Raw genomic sequence first — 14,744 nt, forward strand, 5'->3', positions numbered from 1 at the left:
ATATCACTGCCATCCATCAGCAGCATACAGGCTGTGAGTTTGCCAAGTGTATGTTTCTGGATGTGCGTGTGAGAGCAGATACTTTTAGTTGGGAGAGGAAAAGCAGTTAAATATAGAGTTCTACACAGTACACACAAAGCTCATCTTCATATCTGTAATAAATGTATTCTCATTTTTAAGATTTTTCTCATCAGCGTTATCAACTGTATTTGTTCAGCCTGTCTGTTGTTTTTTCTAAGTAAACCTAATGATGGGCATGCAGAGCCTTCACTGACTTGGAGATCAAGAAGTCTGACACAGCATGGGGTTGTTTCTTTCCAAGCTAATCAATAAATCAATACTCAAATTGTTAAGTAAGCTCTGTATATGCATAGGAAGCTAAAGCAGATTGTTAGCAACTCTGTAGATATACTCTGGCAGCTGTTTTTTGTTGTTGTTGTTTGTTTGCTTTTTCCTCACTGTTCTGTTTGCCATTTGTTGCTTTTTACTGAAGTTGTGCAGCCACAGAAAATTCTGCTTTGACAGAATCGTAATTGCTTTTTCACGTTCAACTAAAATAACTTTGAAAAGCCACAAATACAGTTAACACAATTCTTTAAATCCTCCCCGGAAATGTAGGCAGAGTAGCTATGTCACATGACAGATTGCATCAAAACTGTTGGTATTTTGGTAACAGTGTGGTTGCTTTGTGTTGCCCTTTCTTCACCAGGAGACATAATGACAGCAGTGCTATGATTTCCTGCCCTGAAGGAGAAATATGTAGAGATGTGTGTGGAAGCCTATAATGCAATTGTTTGGACCCTAGCACGCAATTGCATTTTTAGAACAACATTGTGACTTCTAGACTGACTGTGGTCTTGTCATCTGCCAGAGCAATTGTGTTATAGAAGATAATGATTTAAGTATGCTTACCTGTGTTCATATTTCCTTGGAACGTTGCAGTGTGCTATATTTAAACCAACAGCTATTTCTATCTGCGTTTCTACTGTAATCATTTTGGAAAACTTCTACTGAAAAATTATCTAAGCAGCATTTAGCCTCTGTCAGCATTGCTGAGACTGTACTTGGAGTATTGTGTGCAATTCTGGGCTTTGCCACACAAGAGAGGCATGGACATGCTGGCAAAAGTCCAGTGAAAGGCCATGAAGATGATGAAGGGATTCCACACCTATGAGGAAGGGCTTAAGGAACTAAGACTTCTCTTAGAGAAGGTTCAGGTGGGACCTTATTAACATGTATGAATACCTGAAGGCAGGGTGCAAAGAAGATGGAACTGGGTATTTTACAGTGGTACCTAGTGCCAGGTCACAGACAGGAACATGAGGTTCCTTTTGTACATCAGGAAGCACTTCTTTAGCGTGCAGGTAACAGAGCATTGGTACAGGTTGCCCAATGAGATTGTAGTCTCTTTCTTGGAAATCTTCAACTGCTGCCTAAACATGGGCCTGGGCACCCTGCTCTGGGTCTCCCAGCTTGAGCAGGGAGGTTGAACCAAGTGACCTCCAGAGGTGGGTTCCAATCACAAGTAGTCAGTAATTTTCAGGCCAGAGAGATGTGTGTGTATTTGCAAAAAATTAATGTGTAAGCAGAACAGAAGTCTATGCAAAAATTAAAAGAAGACATATTCCTAGTATTTTTCATTTTAAACAAAGAACGCACAATCCCCCAGAGCCTCCATCATTGGCTATCATAGAATCACAGAATCACTCAGGTTGGAAAAGACCTTAAAGATCATCGAGTCCAACCTCAACCTAACCATACTACCCTAACTCTAACAGCCCTCTGCCAAGTCATGTCCCTGAGCACCACATCCAAATGGTTTTTAAACACATTCAGGGATGGTGACTCAACCACCTGTCTGGGGAGCCTATTCCAGTGCTTAACAACCCTTTCTGTAAAGAAGTGTTTCCTGATATCCAACCTAAACCTTCCCTGGGGCAACTTGAGGCCATTTCCCCTCATCCTGTCACCAGTGAGAAGAGACCAATCCCGCTCTTGCTGTAAGCACCTTTCAGATATTGGAAGAGAGCAGTAAGGTCTCCCTCAGCCTCCTTTTCCCCAGACTAAACAGCCCCAGTTCCTTCAGCCTCTCCTCATAGGTTATGTTCTCCAAGCCCTTCACAAGCCTTGTTGCCCTTCTTTGGACCTGCTCCAGCACCTCCGTGTCCTTTCTGTACTGAGGTGCCCAAAACTGAACACAGTACTTGAGGTGAGGCCTCACCAATGCCAAGTACAGGGGCAGGATTACTTCCATAGTCCTGCTCACCACACCATTTCTCATACACGTCAGGATGCCATTGGCCTTCTTGGCCACCTGCGCACACTGCTGGCTCATATTCAGTTGATTGTCCATCAGTACACCAAGATCCCTTTGCATCAGGCAGCTTTCCAGCCACTTCTCCCTAAGCCTTTAACCTATACCCCTCTATTGCCTTTCCCCTCAGGCAATTCAACACTCCCTCCCAAATTGGTGTTGTCTGCAAACTTAGTGAGGGTGCACTCAATACCCTCATCAGGATCGTTAATAAAGATGTTAAATAGAAGTGGCCCCAGTACTGAGCCTTGGGGGACACCACTCATGACTGGCTGCTAACTGGATTTAACTCAATTGACCACAACTCTTTGGGCCTGGCCACCTAGCCATCATTTCACCTAGTGGAACGTACGCCCATCCAAACTGTGGGCAGCCAGCTTCTCCACGAGAATGTTGTGGGGGACAGTGTCAAAGGCTTTACTGAAGTCCAGGTGCACCACATCAACAGCCACTAAGTGGGTCACCTTATCACAGAATGAAATCAAGTTTGTCAAACAGAATCTACCATTTGTAAACCCATGCTGACTGGGACTGATCCCCTGGTTGACCTTTAACTGGTCCATGGTGGCTCCCGAGATTATCCATTCCATAACCTTCCCCAGCACTGAGGTGAGACTGATAGGTCTGTAGCTACCAGGATCATCTTTCTGGCCCTTTTTGAAGATGGGCGTCACATTTGCCAGTTTCCAATCTGCCAGGACATCCCCAGTTAGCCAGGACTGTTGAGGGATGATGGAGAGTGGCTTGGCAACCACATCCGCCACTTTAAACTAACTTCCTTAAAGTATTCTCAGCCTTCCTGGGCTCTCACACTCTCCAAAACTACCTCCCAATGGATCTGCTCAACCGTGGTCCTAAAGAGGTTAAAGGCTGCCCTCTGGAAGTCCAAGGTGGCAGTTCTGCTGACTCCCCTCCATGGTTCAACAAGGATTGAGAAATTTGGCATCTCATGATCACTGTGCCCCAGACGGCCTCCAACCTTTACATCCCCCACAAGACCTTATCTGTTAACAAACAGCAGGTCCAGGATTTTGCTTCCCCTTGTTGGCTCCTTCACCAGCTGTGCCAGGAAGTTGTCTCCCACACACTCCAGGAACCTCCAGGACTGTTCCCTATCTCCTGCGTTATAAATCCAGCAGATGTCTGGGAAGTTGAAGTCCCCCACAAGAACAAGGGGGAGAGACCTTGAGACCTCACCCAGCTGTCTAAAAAGTGTCTCATCCACCTCTTCATCCTGGTTGGGTGGCCTTTAACAGACTCCCATGATAATATCAGTCTTATTGGCCTTTGCTTTTATTCTGACCCATAAGCTCTCAACCCGATCATCACCATCATTAATTTCCATACATTCACATTCTTTCTTAACATAGAGGGCTACACCACCACCCTTCATGCCTTGCCTATCTCTTTTGAAAAGTCAGTAGCCATCCATCACAACACTCCAGCTGTGTGAGTCATCCCACCATGTTTCTGTGGTGACAACTATATCATAGCGTTCTGACCACACAATGGCCTCCAGCTCCTCCTGTTTATTACCCATGCTGCATGCATTAGTGTAAAGGCACCTGAGCTAGGCCTCCTTTTGAGTGGCGGTAGTCCTTGTATCCTCGTGACCATACTCAAGTGTTGCCATAGTCACCACCCTCACACCAGCCCTTGTGTTCGTCCTACAAAAGGGTGCATCGTGCTCCTCCTTCACCAAGACACAAGACTGTGGGATCTTACTAGCACATCCCTCTCCTACAAGCACTGTGATGTTACATACAGGCTCCGTTCTCGTGACCCCAGTTACACCCCTCACCCCCTTATCACAGTAAGACAATAGATTTAGTCTTAAATACAGAAACACTGCTACCTTCCTAGTGAAATTCTGTCCTCCTCTGCAATCTTTTTGAGAAGAGTGGAGACAGAGTACTTAGGCTCTGGTGGGGTCTTGTGTTCCATCTGCTGGGCTTGAGGGAACACGTTTTAAGACACTGAATAGAAAAGCTGATGAAGCCAGAATTGAATATCACCTGCTTCAAAAATATTTATTACTGAACTCTAAATTGTTTTATAAGTACAAAATATTTTTAGCTTTCTGCCAGCGTTCCTAGTATTAATGTTTTGTAGTACAAGCACTGTTCAGTGTCACTGGAGCATTTTAGTTGTTTGGTGGCTCTCTGCTCTGGGACGAGCTTCTTTGGCTCTGTGTTGACTAGAGGGAGTGGCCTCAACTTGTGCCAAGGGGGGTGCAGGTTGTACAGTAGGAAAATCTTCTGTGGAAGAGTAGTTGTGTGCTGCAGTGAGCTGCCCAGGGAGGTGGTGGGGTCATTGTTCCTGGAGGTGTTCAAGAAACACTTGGATGTTGTACTGAGGGACATGGTTTAGTGGAAAATACTGATGATAGGTGGATTATTGGACTGGATGATCTTGGAGGTCTTTTCCAACCTTGATAATTCTATGATTCTGTGTATTATGATCCTGTTCACTGTTTGCACAAACCTGACATATTGGAATCTAACATGTATATTTTATTTTACTCGTAGCTAGAGACAGAAATGTGAAGTGTTGCAATTGCAAGTTGTTACTGGATGAATATACACCAAAGTTAGAAAAGGTCAGGATAGGTGTTGATTGTCCTTAGTATTCTGTTTTTGGTAGCTCAAGTATGTTATATTTACCTGCTTTGCACCTGATGGTAGTATCAGTTTGGTCTAAGAAATGTAGTCTCGTGTTGTCCCTGCCTTTTTAATAAGCTGTAGAGGAGGGGCTTGGAGAGCCTATTCATCTCAGATTGTACAGTCATACTTGCTTGAACCCTTACTAGTTACAGACATTTCTATCTAAAAAGATTTTTTAAAGAGTTGTCAAAACACAGCCTGACTTCCAAATGTTCTACTGCACTGTTCATTTCCTTTTTGCTGTTGCAGCAGGGCACTGACCAGGATCTGGTGGGTGCTCTTCCCCTGTAAAACCTAAAGCTTGTGAGATGAAGAAAAGTTCTACAGAGGCCCAAACTTCCATCTGTATTCTTAGTTTAAGCAGTTTTGATCCTCAGATCAAAAGCTTTCCAGAGAAAATAAAAACCTTTGTAAAATAAATTGTAATGCTATTGACAGTGGGTTTTCTTAACTACCCTCTAAATAACCCTTGCAAATAATTCTCTCATAACTACAAATGGCAATCTATGGGTTGAAAGCGTAGCTACACGCAGCTGCTTAAGAACATCTTACAATTGTAGAAAGGCATGTAACAACTGAGGTAGAATATTACCAGATTCCCAGTGACCTGCAGCCACTGTTTGAAGTTTTTACAAGCTGTTCTTTGAATTGCTTTTCCATACACAATAAATGTGATCTGACTAGTCTAGGCATATCCAACCTGCAAGCTGCGTACAGCCTGGCACAGCTCACAGTGCAGCTACCATGTTCCATCATGGCAGGTTGCCCCAGTGCACACCCATTGGTTGGAAACAGTCAAACCACTGATGTAGGGTCAGTCCTATTGGGTTTGGAACCAAGACACGGAGAGGGTGGAGTGCTGAATCTGCCTCTTGCTCCCACCACATCCAGTCAGCTGCATCAAGCCCTGCGTGTGTTACACATGGTACATGCTTGTGCTGCTTGCACTGCTTGTTGGGAAAACCACAGTGATTTCCAATGATTGTATTACAACCTGCCTCATTGCATCTCAGAATAAAAAATTTGGAGAGTAAAGCTGCTAATTTTGAATTCTGTGCTTTGGTGATAGGCGAAAGCGCTGGTGCTACATATATGACTGAACTTGCCATCTTCATTAGAGGCATTGTTGATGAAGACAATGTCACTGAATAAATGGTTTATTTGGTGCCATTAAGAGACATGAGTAAATCTTTTGATTTGTATGAAGTAGTAAAAATTACATTAAAGGCATTTTCTTGGACCCTTGTCAACCTATCTAGTATAGCTACCAATACTGTCTTGGTGATGGTTGTTAAAAAATAGGAATTTATAAAATTAATAGAAGATGATGCAGTTGCCACTGGAAGATCACGTTTGATGGAATATCGTTGTGTCGTGCATCTAGAAAATTTGTGTGAAAGCTTTAAAAATGGATAGTGCCATACAAGTTATCATCAAAGCTATGAATTTCATAAAGTCCAGTGGACTGAAGCATGGTCAGTTCAGGAGTTCCTTAGAAATATGAATGCTGACTGTCAGGGCATCATTTACCTTTCTGAAGGAAGGTGGCTAAGTTGGGGTAAAATGCTGAAAGATTTTATGATTTGCAAAATGAAATAAAGTCATTTATGGAATCAAAAGAAAAATTGTGCCTGAACTTGAAGATGAAGAAGGGCTCATAGAGTTAGCATTTTTGGTGGATTTGACCACTCGTTTAAACAAATTCAACATGCATTTTCAATGTGAAAATCAACTAACCTGTTTCAAATGGCTACAGTGTTCAAAATGAAACTTAAATTATGGCAAGCTCAGATTATGGCAGATAATTTCATGCATTTTGATGTGTTGGCTAAACATAGACCTGTGAACAGTGAAAAATGTGCAGCCTTGCTTTCAGTTTTGATAAAGTGATTTGAGCATAGGTTTCAAGATTTCCAAAAAGATAAATTTTCTTGTATATTTGCAACTCCATTTTCAGTTGACGTAAATACGTTGCCTACAAGTTTTCAAATGGAATGCATATAGTTGCAGTCAGACATTCAACTTCAAGAAAAATTTGACCATGTCTCTTTACTAGACTTTTATAAGACCTGCCCTAACAGAGAAGAATATCTTGTGGTTCACAGTCATACCTTATTCACATCATCACTTCTTGGCAATGTATACATTTGTGAACACTGTTTTCAAGGATGAATCACAGGAAGAGTAATATTTCATCAGAAATATCTGAGGAACATCTTGAGAGCTCACTGAGAATTGCAACCACTTTCATTGAACCAGACATTGATGCATTAGTTTCATGAAAACAAGGTCAAATATCTCACTAGTTTTATGTTTTTGTTGCTGTTTTTTATGTTTTAATAACACACATATATATAAAGTTTTGTTACTTAAGTACTTTAGTTCTGTTGCATGGTTTGTATGTGGCCCAATACAGTTCCTCTTCGCTCAGTGCAGCCCAGGCAATCCAAAGGGTTGGACTCCCTTGGACTAGTCTTATAACTCACTAGTCTCAGTTCACATTCAGATTGAATATGTATTACTGGCTCTTCCAGAACTAAGAAAAAGCTCTATTTCCATGCAGATATCAAATATCGTGGTTCAGACTTAGTAGAATTTATTATCTGTTTCATTTCAGTGGCAGAACAAGCTGAGTCTATCGATAACCCACTGCATGAAGCTGCCAAGCGAGGTAAGTGTGATTTGAATTTCAGTTGTGTAATACTAACACTAAAAGACAGTTTGCTTTGTGCTGAAATAATAAATATATTTAGGATGAGGATATATTAACTGGTGTCTTGACCTAATTATCTAGTGAAGTATTGCAGCTTTCAGAAGCTGGTTTACAGCCTGGTAGAATTGCCACTAAATATGATATGATTGTATGCACAGCAAAAATAGTAGGTGTTATCCATTTAACGATACAGGAACCTGAAGATCTCCTGGGAATGGAAGAAGAAATGTTTGTTATGAACTGAACTGATGGTTTTAGAAGTTGTAACTGTTGCTGATAATAATTCTTTTCACCCTTTTTGTTCATAGAACAGGTAGAACTGAGTGCTTTTAATTATTCTATTAACTTTTTAAAGAAAAAAATATCAGTAAAATGGATTTTTTTTTTCAGGCAACCTAAGCTGGTTGAGAGAGTGTTTGGATAACCAAGTTGGGGTCAATGGCTTAGACAAAGCTGGAAATACAGCTCTATATTGGGCATGCCATGGAGGCCACAAAGGTATGAAAGAATTAATTTAAAATAACTGACCCCTGATTTTCTTGAATTGTTTGTTACACAGATAGCTAAAGTCACTGTGCTGAATAATAAAGCCAGGATTTTCTTATGCTACTCTGTTGTTTTTAAAGAGTTAAAGTGAAGTTCAGATCCATCAAATGCTATGTATATTGTTGCCACTATTGGAGGGGTCATTCTAATTACTGTAGCTGTTAGAAGCAGAGTGGTAAGAAGGACAGACCAAAAAAGAGTGTTGTATATTTTGTTGTAGGGTTTCATGGTGACTAATGGTTGTTTTCTCAATGTTTTCTGGCTGTTATAGATTTTCATTAGCTAATTGGATCTTTCTTTCATTGAATCTTAACTTAAGATCTATACCCTGTATGCAAATAAGCACAATTTGTTTCCACTAAACTCTTATTTTTCTCTGTTCTCTGCAGATATAGTGGATGTTCTGTTTACCCAAGCAAACCTAGAGTTGAACCAGCAGGTAGGACCCTTACACTAAAGATGTGATGCTATTCATCTGTGGTACAAGCCAAAAATTTTTTTTGCTGTGTTTTAATCCTGTTGCTTTTCCCTCTAACTCCACAGAACAAATTGGGAGACACAGCTTTGCATGCTGCTGCATGGAAAGGTTATGCAGATATTGTAGAGATGCTGCTGGCAAAGGGTAAAGATCTTCACCAAGATTTCAACAATCTGTATGGCAGACTAGCTTCCTGACTGTTTATGAATGTGTGTTTTTTAAACTCCTTTCCTATAACCCAGGTACAGTCCCTAGCCAGCTTGCCTGCCTGGTTGTGTAAGCATTGCAGAAAATTCTGGCAGCTGTTTGAGAAATAGACTTTTCATCTGCTCCAGATAAATTTTATCCTGCTCTATAGACAAAATCAGGAACTTAGCCCCAGAACAGTAGTTCCATTTGCTTCCTGAAATGGGAGGGAGAACAGCCAACAATTTCCCCAACCAACTGTAGCTTATGGAAGAACATCCTTAGCTTTTAATCTGCTTCAGATCAGTCCACAGATGAGATTTCCTTGTCCAGTACTCTGAGCTGTTTTACCAACGCTACTGAAAATCTTCTCATAATATGCTTAAGTTATACCTGGACAATAAGTCATGATGGGAATTTTCTGTTATAAAGGGGCAAGAACAGATCTGAAGAACAATGAGAAGAAACTGGCTTTAGACATGGCAACCAATGCAGCTTGTGCTTCGCTTCTTAAGAAGAAACAGACTGCAGGTACTTATGATTTTTATTCTAATATGTTTTCCATCTTTAGAGAACACTTTACAAGGACAATTTAAGAGGGCACTTTAAGAGGACAATGTAAACTAAATATTAACGTATTGATAGTTGTAATAACTGCTCTGGAGATATGTGGGATAAGAGTTTGTTTGGAAGGGTTTATCTGAATGGGATTGTTCAGCAGAGCTACTATAGAGGCCTGTGGTTCATAACATTCAGTGTTGCTGACTCCCTCCAAAATGCCATCTTGTGTCAGGAAGGGGCAGAGGAGTTTGTTGTAGAAACAGTAAGGACTATTCAGAAGAAAAGCAAGGATGGAAATAAACTTCCTTTAAGAGCACTACACTGTAAGAAATAGGGTATAAGTGTGAAACAATATGGTATGTGCTTTCTTAATCACACCTGTCATTCCAAACTAAGCCAACGTCAGCAGAAACTTCTCTTGGTTTTTTTTTTTTTGCTCTTTTTAAAAATTTTTTATTCCTGTATTTCACTAAGTTGACTCTGTCTAACATAAACATAGCACACTGTCTATGTTTAAAAACAAACAAACAAACAGAAAACAACAACAACAAAGCCCAAAAACTTTTAGGAGATACAAGGCCACTTTAAAAAGCTGAATAAGGACTGAATTGTTCAGTGTCATATAAGTGATGTTACGTATGGCTTTCAGAAGACTGAAATTGGGTTGGAAATCCTAGGTGAACTGAGATGAAAAATAACCTAAGAACACATACCCAGGGGGATATGCAGTCTAGCAACTGTACCACTGTATGGAAGGCATGAGAACTGAAGGTATACTAACTTGTGGATAAGTGATGAAACAGTTGAAGGGAGCTTTAGAAGGCTAATGATCAGTTGTGGCAAAAATTGCAACCATTTTTTTTTGATAACAAGAGGTAATACCAGGATTTACTAGAAAATGTTGACAAAATTGACATCAGTTTTGACTTGGAAGAGAGCAATTGTAAGTAGGAGCAATTGTACTCTGTTGCAGTACAAATACTTTTTCAAATAACAGCTAATCCTCTTAGGAGCACTAACTTCATTTTTTCCTGTCTGTTAGGAACACATCTGATATGGGAGTATTCTCAGTTCTAATGTCCAAAATAATTGTATTAATGTTTTGTTTCCTAGCTGTAGAAATACCACCTACTGCTGTTGCATTTGCATCTCTCCTCAATTATTTTTGTTTCACAGCTGACTAGTTTTTAATCCTTTGCACTTCTGCTGGCAGGCTCTGATATTCTCACACTGTGTTTTCAAGTTTGCCTTATTATGAGAGCTGATGTCAGTTTTAACTTCCTTACTTATTTCTCTCTCTTAGTCTGGTCTTTTATAATCTCTGACTCCACTGGTCCATGTACTTTTCTTTTATTCTGTGTTATATTAGCCATTTGTATTCATTCCTTTTTTTATGTGTCTCTTGATCCTACATTTCAGCATTTCAAACATCTGTCAGTTTGAAAAGGATCTTTTTCAAAATTTCAGTCCTGTTGCAGTAGTTTACATGTCCCCATTTTCAAATCTGTTCCTATTCAGATACAGCTTATATCACAGTCAATCTATATAATATTTTGTTTGCTCTTAGAAAGGTTACTTAACCACCACTCAAATGTGCCATTTTTGAGTTGAAAATGGCAGCCAACTGAGCATTTGGAAAAAAACCGTGGAGGCTCATCTGTCAGCTTGGGCATCCTTTTGTTTGCACTTAGAAGACAATACATACAGAAAATAAAATTAGTGGCAGCTCTGCTGTACATCTTCTGAAGAGCCAGTAGATGGCTCCTGAGAGTCACTGAGAGCAGACTAAATCTAGATGTGTGGACTGGCTTAGTCACTGGATGTACCTCTGGGCATCACTGTAGACCTTGCTAAAGAACTCCATGTTTGAGATACAGATATTCAGCCCCAACATCCGTATAGTGCTGGCATGACTAAATGATAGCTTCCATCATCAATTTTCTCATATACTAATTGACAAACACTGCAAATCACTGGGGGGTTTGTTTTGTTTTGTTGTCGTCTTTGGAGCTTTGTCTAACTTTTATCTCAGACTAAAAGAAAGCTTTGCTTCTTTCCAGGTACAGCCCGAACATTAAGTAATGCAGAGGAATACCTTGATGATGAAGATTCTGATTAGCTTTCTTTCATTCAGCCTCGAGAACTACAACCTATGTTCTTATTTCATTCCCAAAGCATATCTTTACGACTATAAAATTATCTTACTTAGAGTATTGCAGTCTTCCAATTTAGCATATAAATGAGAACAAAATAATGCTTTCTAAAGTAATAATCTTCATGCGTATCAGAAGATGCCACATTTTAGATCAGAGTTCCTTTGGAATTATCTGACAGGGGATGTGTGGCATAGCCTTACCTCTCTTATCTGTTGAATGGACAGAACAGTCTTCCAAACGCACAGTTTTCATCTCAGACCTTCCCAGCAAGTGCCTTGCATCTCTGGAATAATACTCTTCAAACTTAAAAGATCCCTCTGGGACAGCAGGACACCCGTGCTAACATTCCCCAAAGCTCCTGCAGGAGTAGGTTCGTTTGTGCAGATAAAACAGTCAGACAGGAATGAATGGAGATGATGCTGTAGAGGGTAACCATATTCTGCCCACATGGAGCCAGCAAGACAGCATACAGTTTTGTAGGTTTGAGTATTTTTTTTTCCTGTCCCTCTGAGTATAAGGGGTAGGAAGATCAAGATCTGCCCCTGGATGCTCTTTCTTTTGTACTGTTATGGGCCCTATTCCTGAAATGCAACTCAGGTGTAATAATTGCTTAAGTCAGTTCTGCTTGAGGAGTACACTTAATTTTCAACTTAGTGACTTGATTATTTTGCCTTTTGAAATGCATTTTGTTGAAACCGTTTGTAATGAAAGGAAGACTGAATATTTTTCTATTTATCCTGCCTACAATTTGTTTACTGATCTCTTGCTTTTATTTTTTAAGTGTCCTTATATATATTTTGTCCTAAATTACCTCAAAGCTTAAGTGTTTTTGAAGGAATGAGGGAAGATGTATATTGAATATACTACAGGTATCTTAACGAGAGGTATCTGAATAAACATTTTTTTTAAAGTATGGTTTCTTCCTGTGAATTAAAGAGGGCTAAGATTGAGCCACTCTCAAGCTTTTCTATACAATTTAATAAATATTAATTTAGATTGCTCAAATAGCTGCAGCCAAAGACTGCACCCTACTGAGGGATATTTCTTTGCTCTGATGGGAAGGGAATGTGGCATGTATTTGCAGTACAGTCTGACTTTGAAAATTTGTTGCTAACTCCCCTGTTAGCAGCTTTGACCAATTCAGTCCAAGACCACACAATCTTTGAAACTTTGACACAACAACAAAAGGAGTGAAAGATGGGGGATAAAAGAAAATCACTGTATTTCAGATTTTAAAAGTATTTTAGAGCACTAAGATTACAGTTCTAACATATATTGAGTCAGATATTCACATTATTATCGTAGAAAGAAGAAAATACAGGTAGGGGTTTTCAAATGAACACATACCAAAGGCGGCTGCATTAGGTTGACCAGAACAGCGTGAGGCTGAGACATTGCACAAATAGTGATCTACGAATAGTTTCCTCTGCAGAAGAGTTAAAGCATTTCAGTTCTAAACTGTTGAAGCGTTAAAACGTGTTCCAGCCGTGTGAAATACTGTGGTCAGCTGAAAAGCAATACTTCATTTTTTTTGTGAACTCGGAAGTGAAAATTCTAGAGGGGAAGAAAAAAAAGCCAGCAAGTTTTCCTCTCTCAACTTTCATTAGAAGAATTACTGAGCAGGACTCAATAGACGGAAACTGTCCTGCTTCACATTTTATCAGCTGGTAATTTTTCCTTGCTTATTTGCAGCACATTCAGGCCCCGTGTTAGGCTGAGTGCTGTTGACTAACATGCAATTGCACAATGCAAGCAAAGACATGTAAAAGGAGGGGGGAGAAGGAAGAAGTTTCCTATGTCTGTGAAATGGGTCTTCATCCTGCATAAATGAAGTTCACAATGTTAAGATCCCTGTACCAAGGAGAGGGTGGCTTTTCCCCAGAATTACTGCTTGCCTGTCAGAAGCTTGAAAACAGATTTTACATTAACTCTAATCCGATGTCTTCTGTGACTTTTCATCCTGAAAGTTAATTGTGGGATTGGATTTAACATTTGTATGTTAATACTCATGTCTTTAGATTTAACTACTGCCAGAAGACTGGCTTGTTCACCTGCAGGAATATCTGGGTGCTGCAGGGGAAGACTAATGTCAAAAGTACAAGTTGGATCCCCCCATATGCTGCCTTCATAAAGTCCTTACTGGAGCGTCTTGAGGGAGAGACACATCAGAAGGCAGTTAATGCTGTAACACATCTGTTCAACTAAAGTTACCGCTAATTTTTTTAGAACTTCATTTTTTTCTCATGCAACTGTCTGCTCATCCTGTGAAATAAAACTCACTGTGAAAATAAATGATTTCTTGTCTACATAGCAGTTTTCATATATGTAAATATATATTTTAAAAAGCAAAACTCATATAGTTTGGAGTTGCAGCCAGAGTGAAATGCTACAGTATCGTACCGTTTATACAAACCTACTTTCTGCTCTCACTTTTCTCCAAAGTGTCACTGCAGGTACATGGATAAGCATAAGAGTCTCTCCAAGGACGGCCAACTGCAGGTCTGTAAATTAAGAGCAGCAAAATGGTAGTTGTCAAACTCCTAATTCCACATTCAAGTACTTTCCCATGGATTGCGTATGCCTTTCTGTTGAAAAGCGGCTGAGTCTCAGTTTGAAGAAGTTCTGATTCAACAGTCAAATGCTCAGTCCCTGTTTTCTGTAAATATTTAAACTGTCCTTTATCCAGTCCTTAGATAGTCGCTCCATGTGGACAATTTTCAAGTTACTACAATATTTGGCTATTACAAAACCCACTTTACCAAATTCAACTCTGAAATGACCATTTGCCTGAAATGTAATTTGGCTAAAACAACTGAGGTGACATTAAATGTTTAAACTCAATTAGTCCACTGTCTTAACACCATCTACAGTTTAGGACCTTCCCTCTGTCCTGAATTCTGGTTTGTGAAGACAACTTGATGCTTCCTGTGCTTGATTTTTATACCAAGGAAAAAAGGCTGCTTAAACTAAAGTGACCTTGTGATCATTTTGGTTACATGCTACTCAGTCAGATACTTTTGAGCATGCAGCCTATGTCCATGAGCTAAAGATTTCAGTTGTTGTCTTCTAATGAAGCCACTGAAACGTAACAAAGGCGCAGAGTACAGTAAGAAGTAGCAGGCCATGG

At 40.0% G+C, this 14,744-nt stretch overlaps 1 protein-coding gene across 1 annotated transcript in view; it reads left to right on the forward strand.

Moving 5' to 3' along the window:
* OSTF1 (osteoclast stimulating factor 1) overlaps positions 1-13,909 on the forward strand; it is a 21,824-nt gene extending 7,915 nt beyond the window's left edge. The window contains exons 5-10 of the mRNA NM_001031426.3: positions 7,595-7,648; positions 8,081-8,188; positions 8,626-8,675; positions 8,780-8,858; positions 9,333-9,431; positions 11,522-13,909. Of these exons, the coding sequence (NP_001026597.2) occupies positions 7,595-7,648; positions 8,081-8,188; positions 8,626-8,675; positions 8,780-8,858; positions 9,333-9,431; positions 11,522-11,580 (449 nt within the window). The 3' untranslated portion in view covers positions 11,581-13,909. The remainder of the gene's footprint in view (positions 1-7,594; positions 7,649-8,080; positions 8,189-8,625; positions 8,676-8,779; positions 8,859-9,332; positions 9,432-11,521) is intronic.
* Positions 13,910-14,744: the final 835 nt, after the last annotated feature.

Source organism: Gallus gallus, chromosome Z (assembly GCF_016699485.2).
Source record: "Gallus gallus isolate bGalGal1 chromosome Z, bGalGal1.mat.broiler.GRCg7b, whole genome shotgun sequence".
Classification (NCBI taxonomy): Eukaryota; Metazoa; Chordata; class Aves; order Galliformes; family Phasianidae; genus Gallus; species Gallus gallus.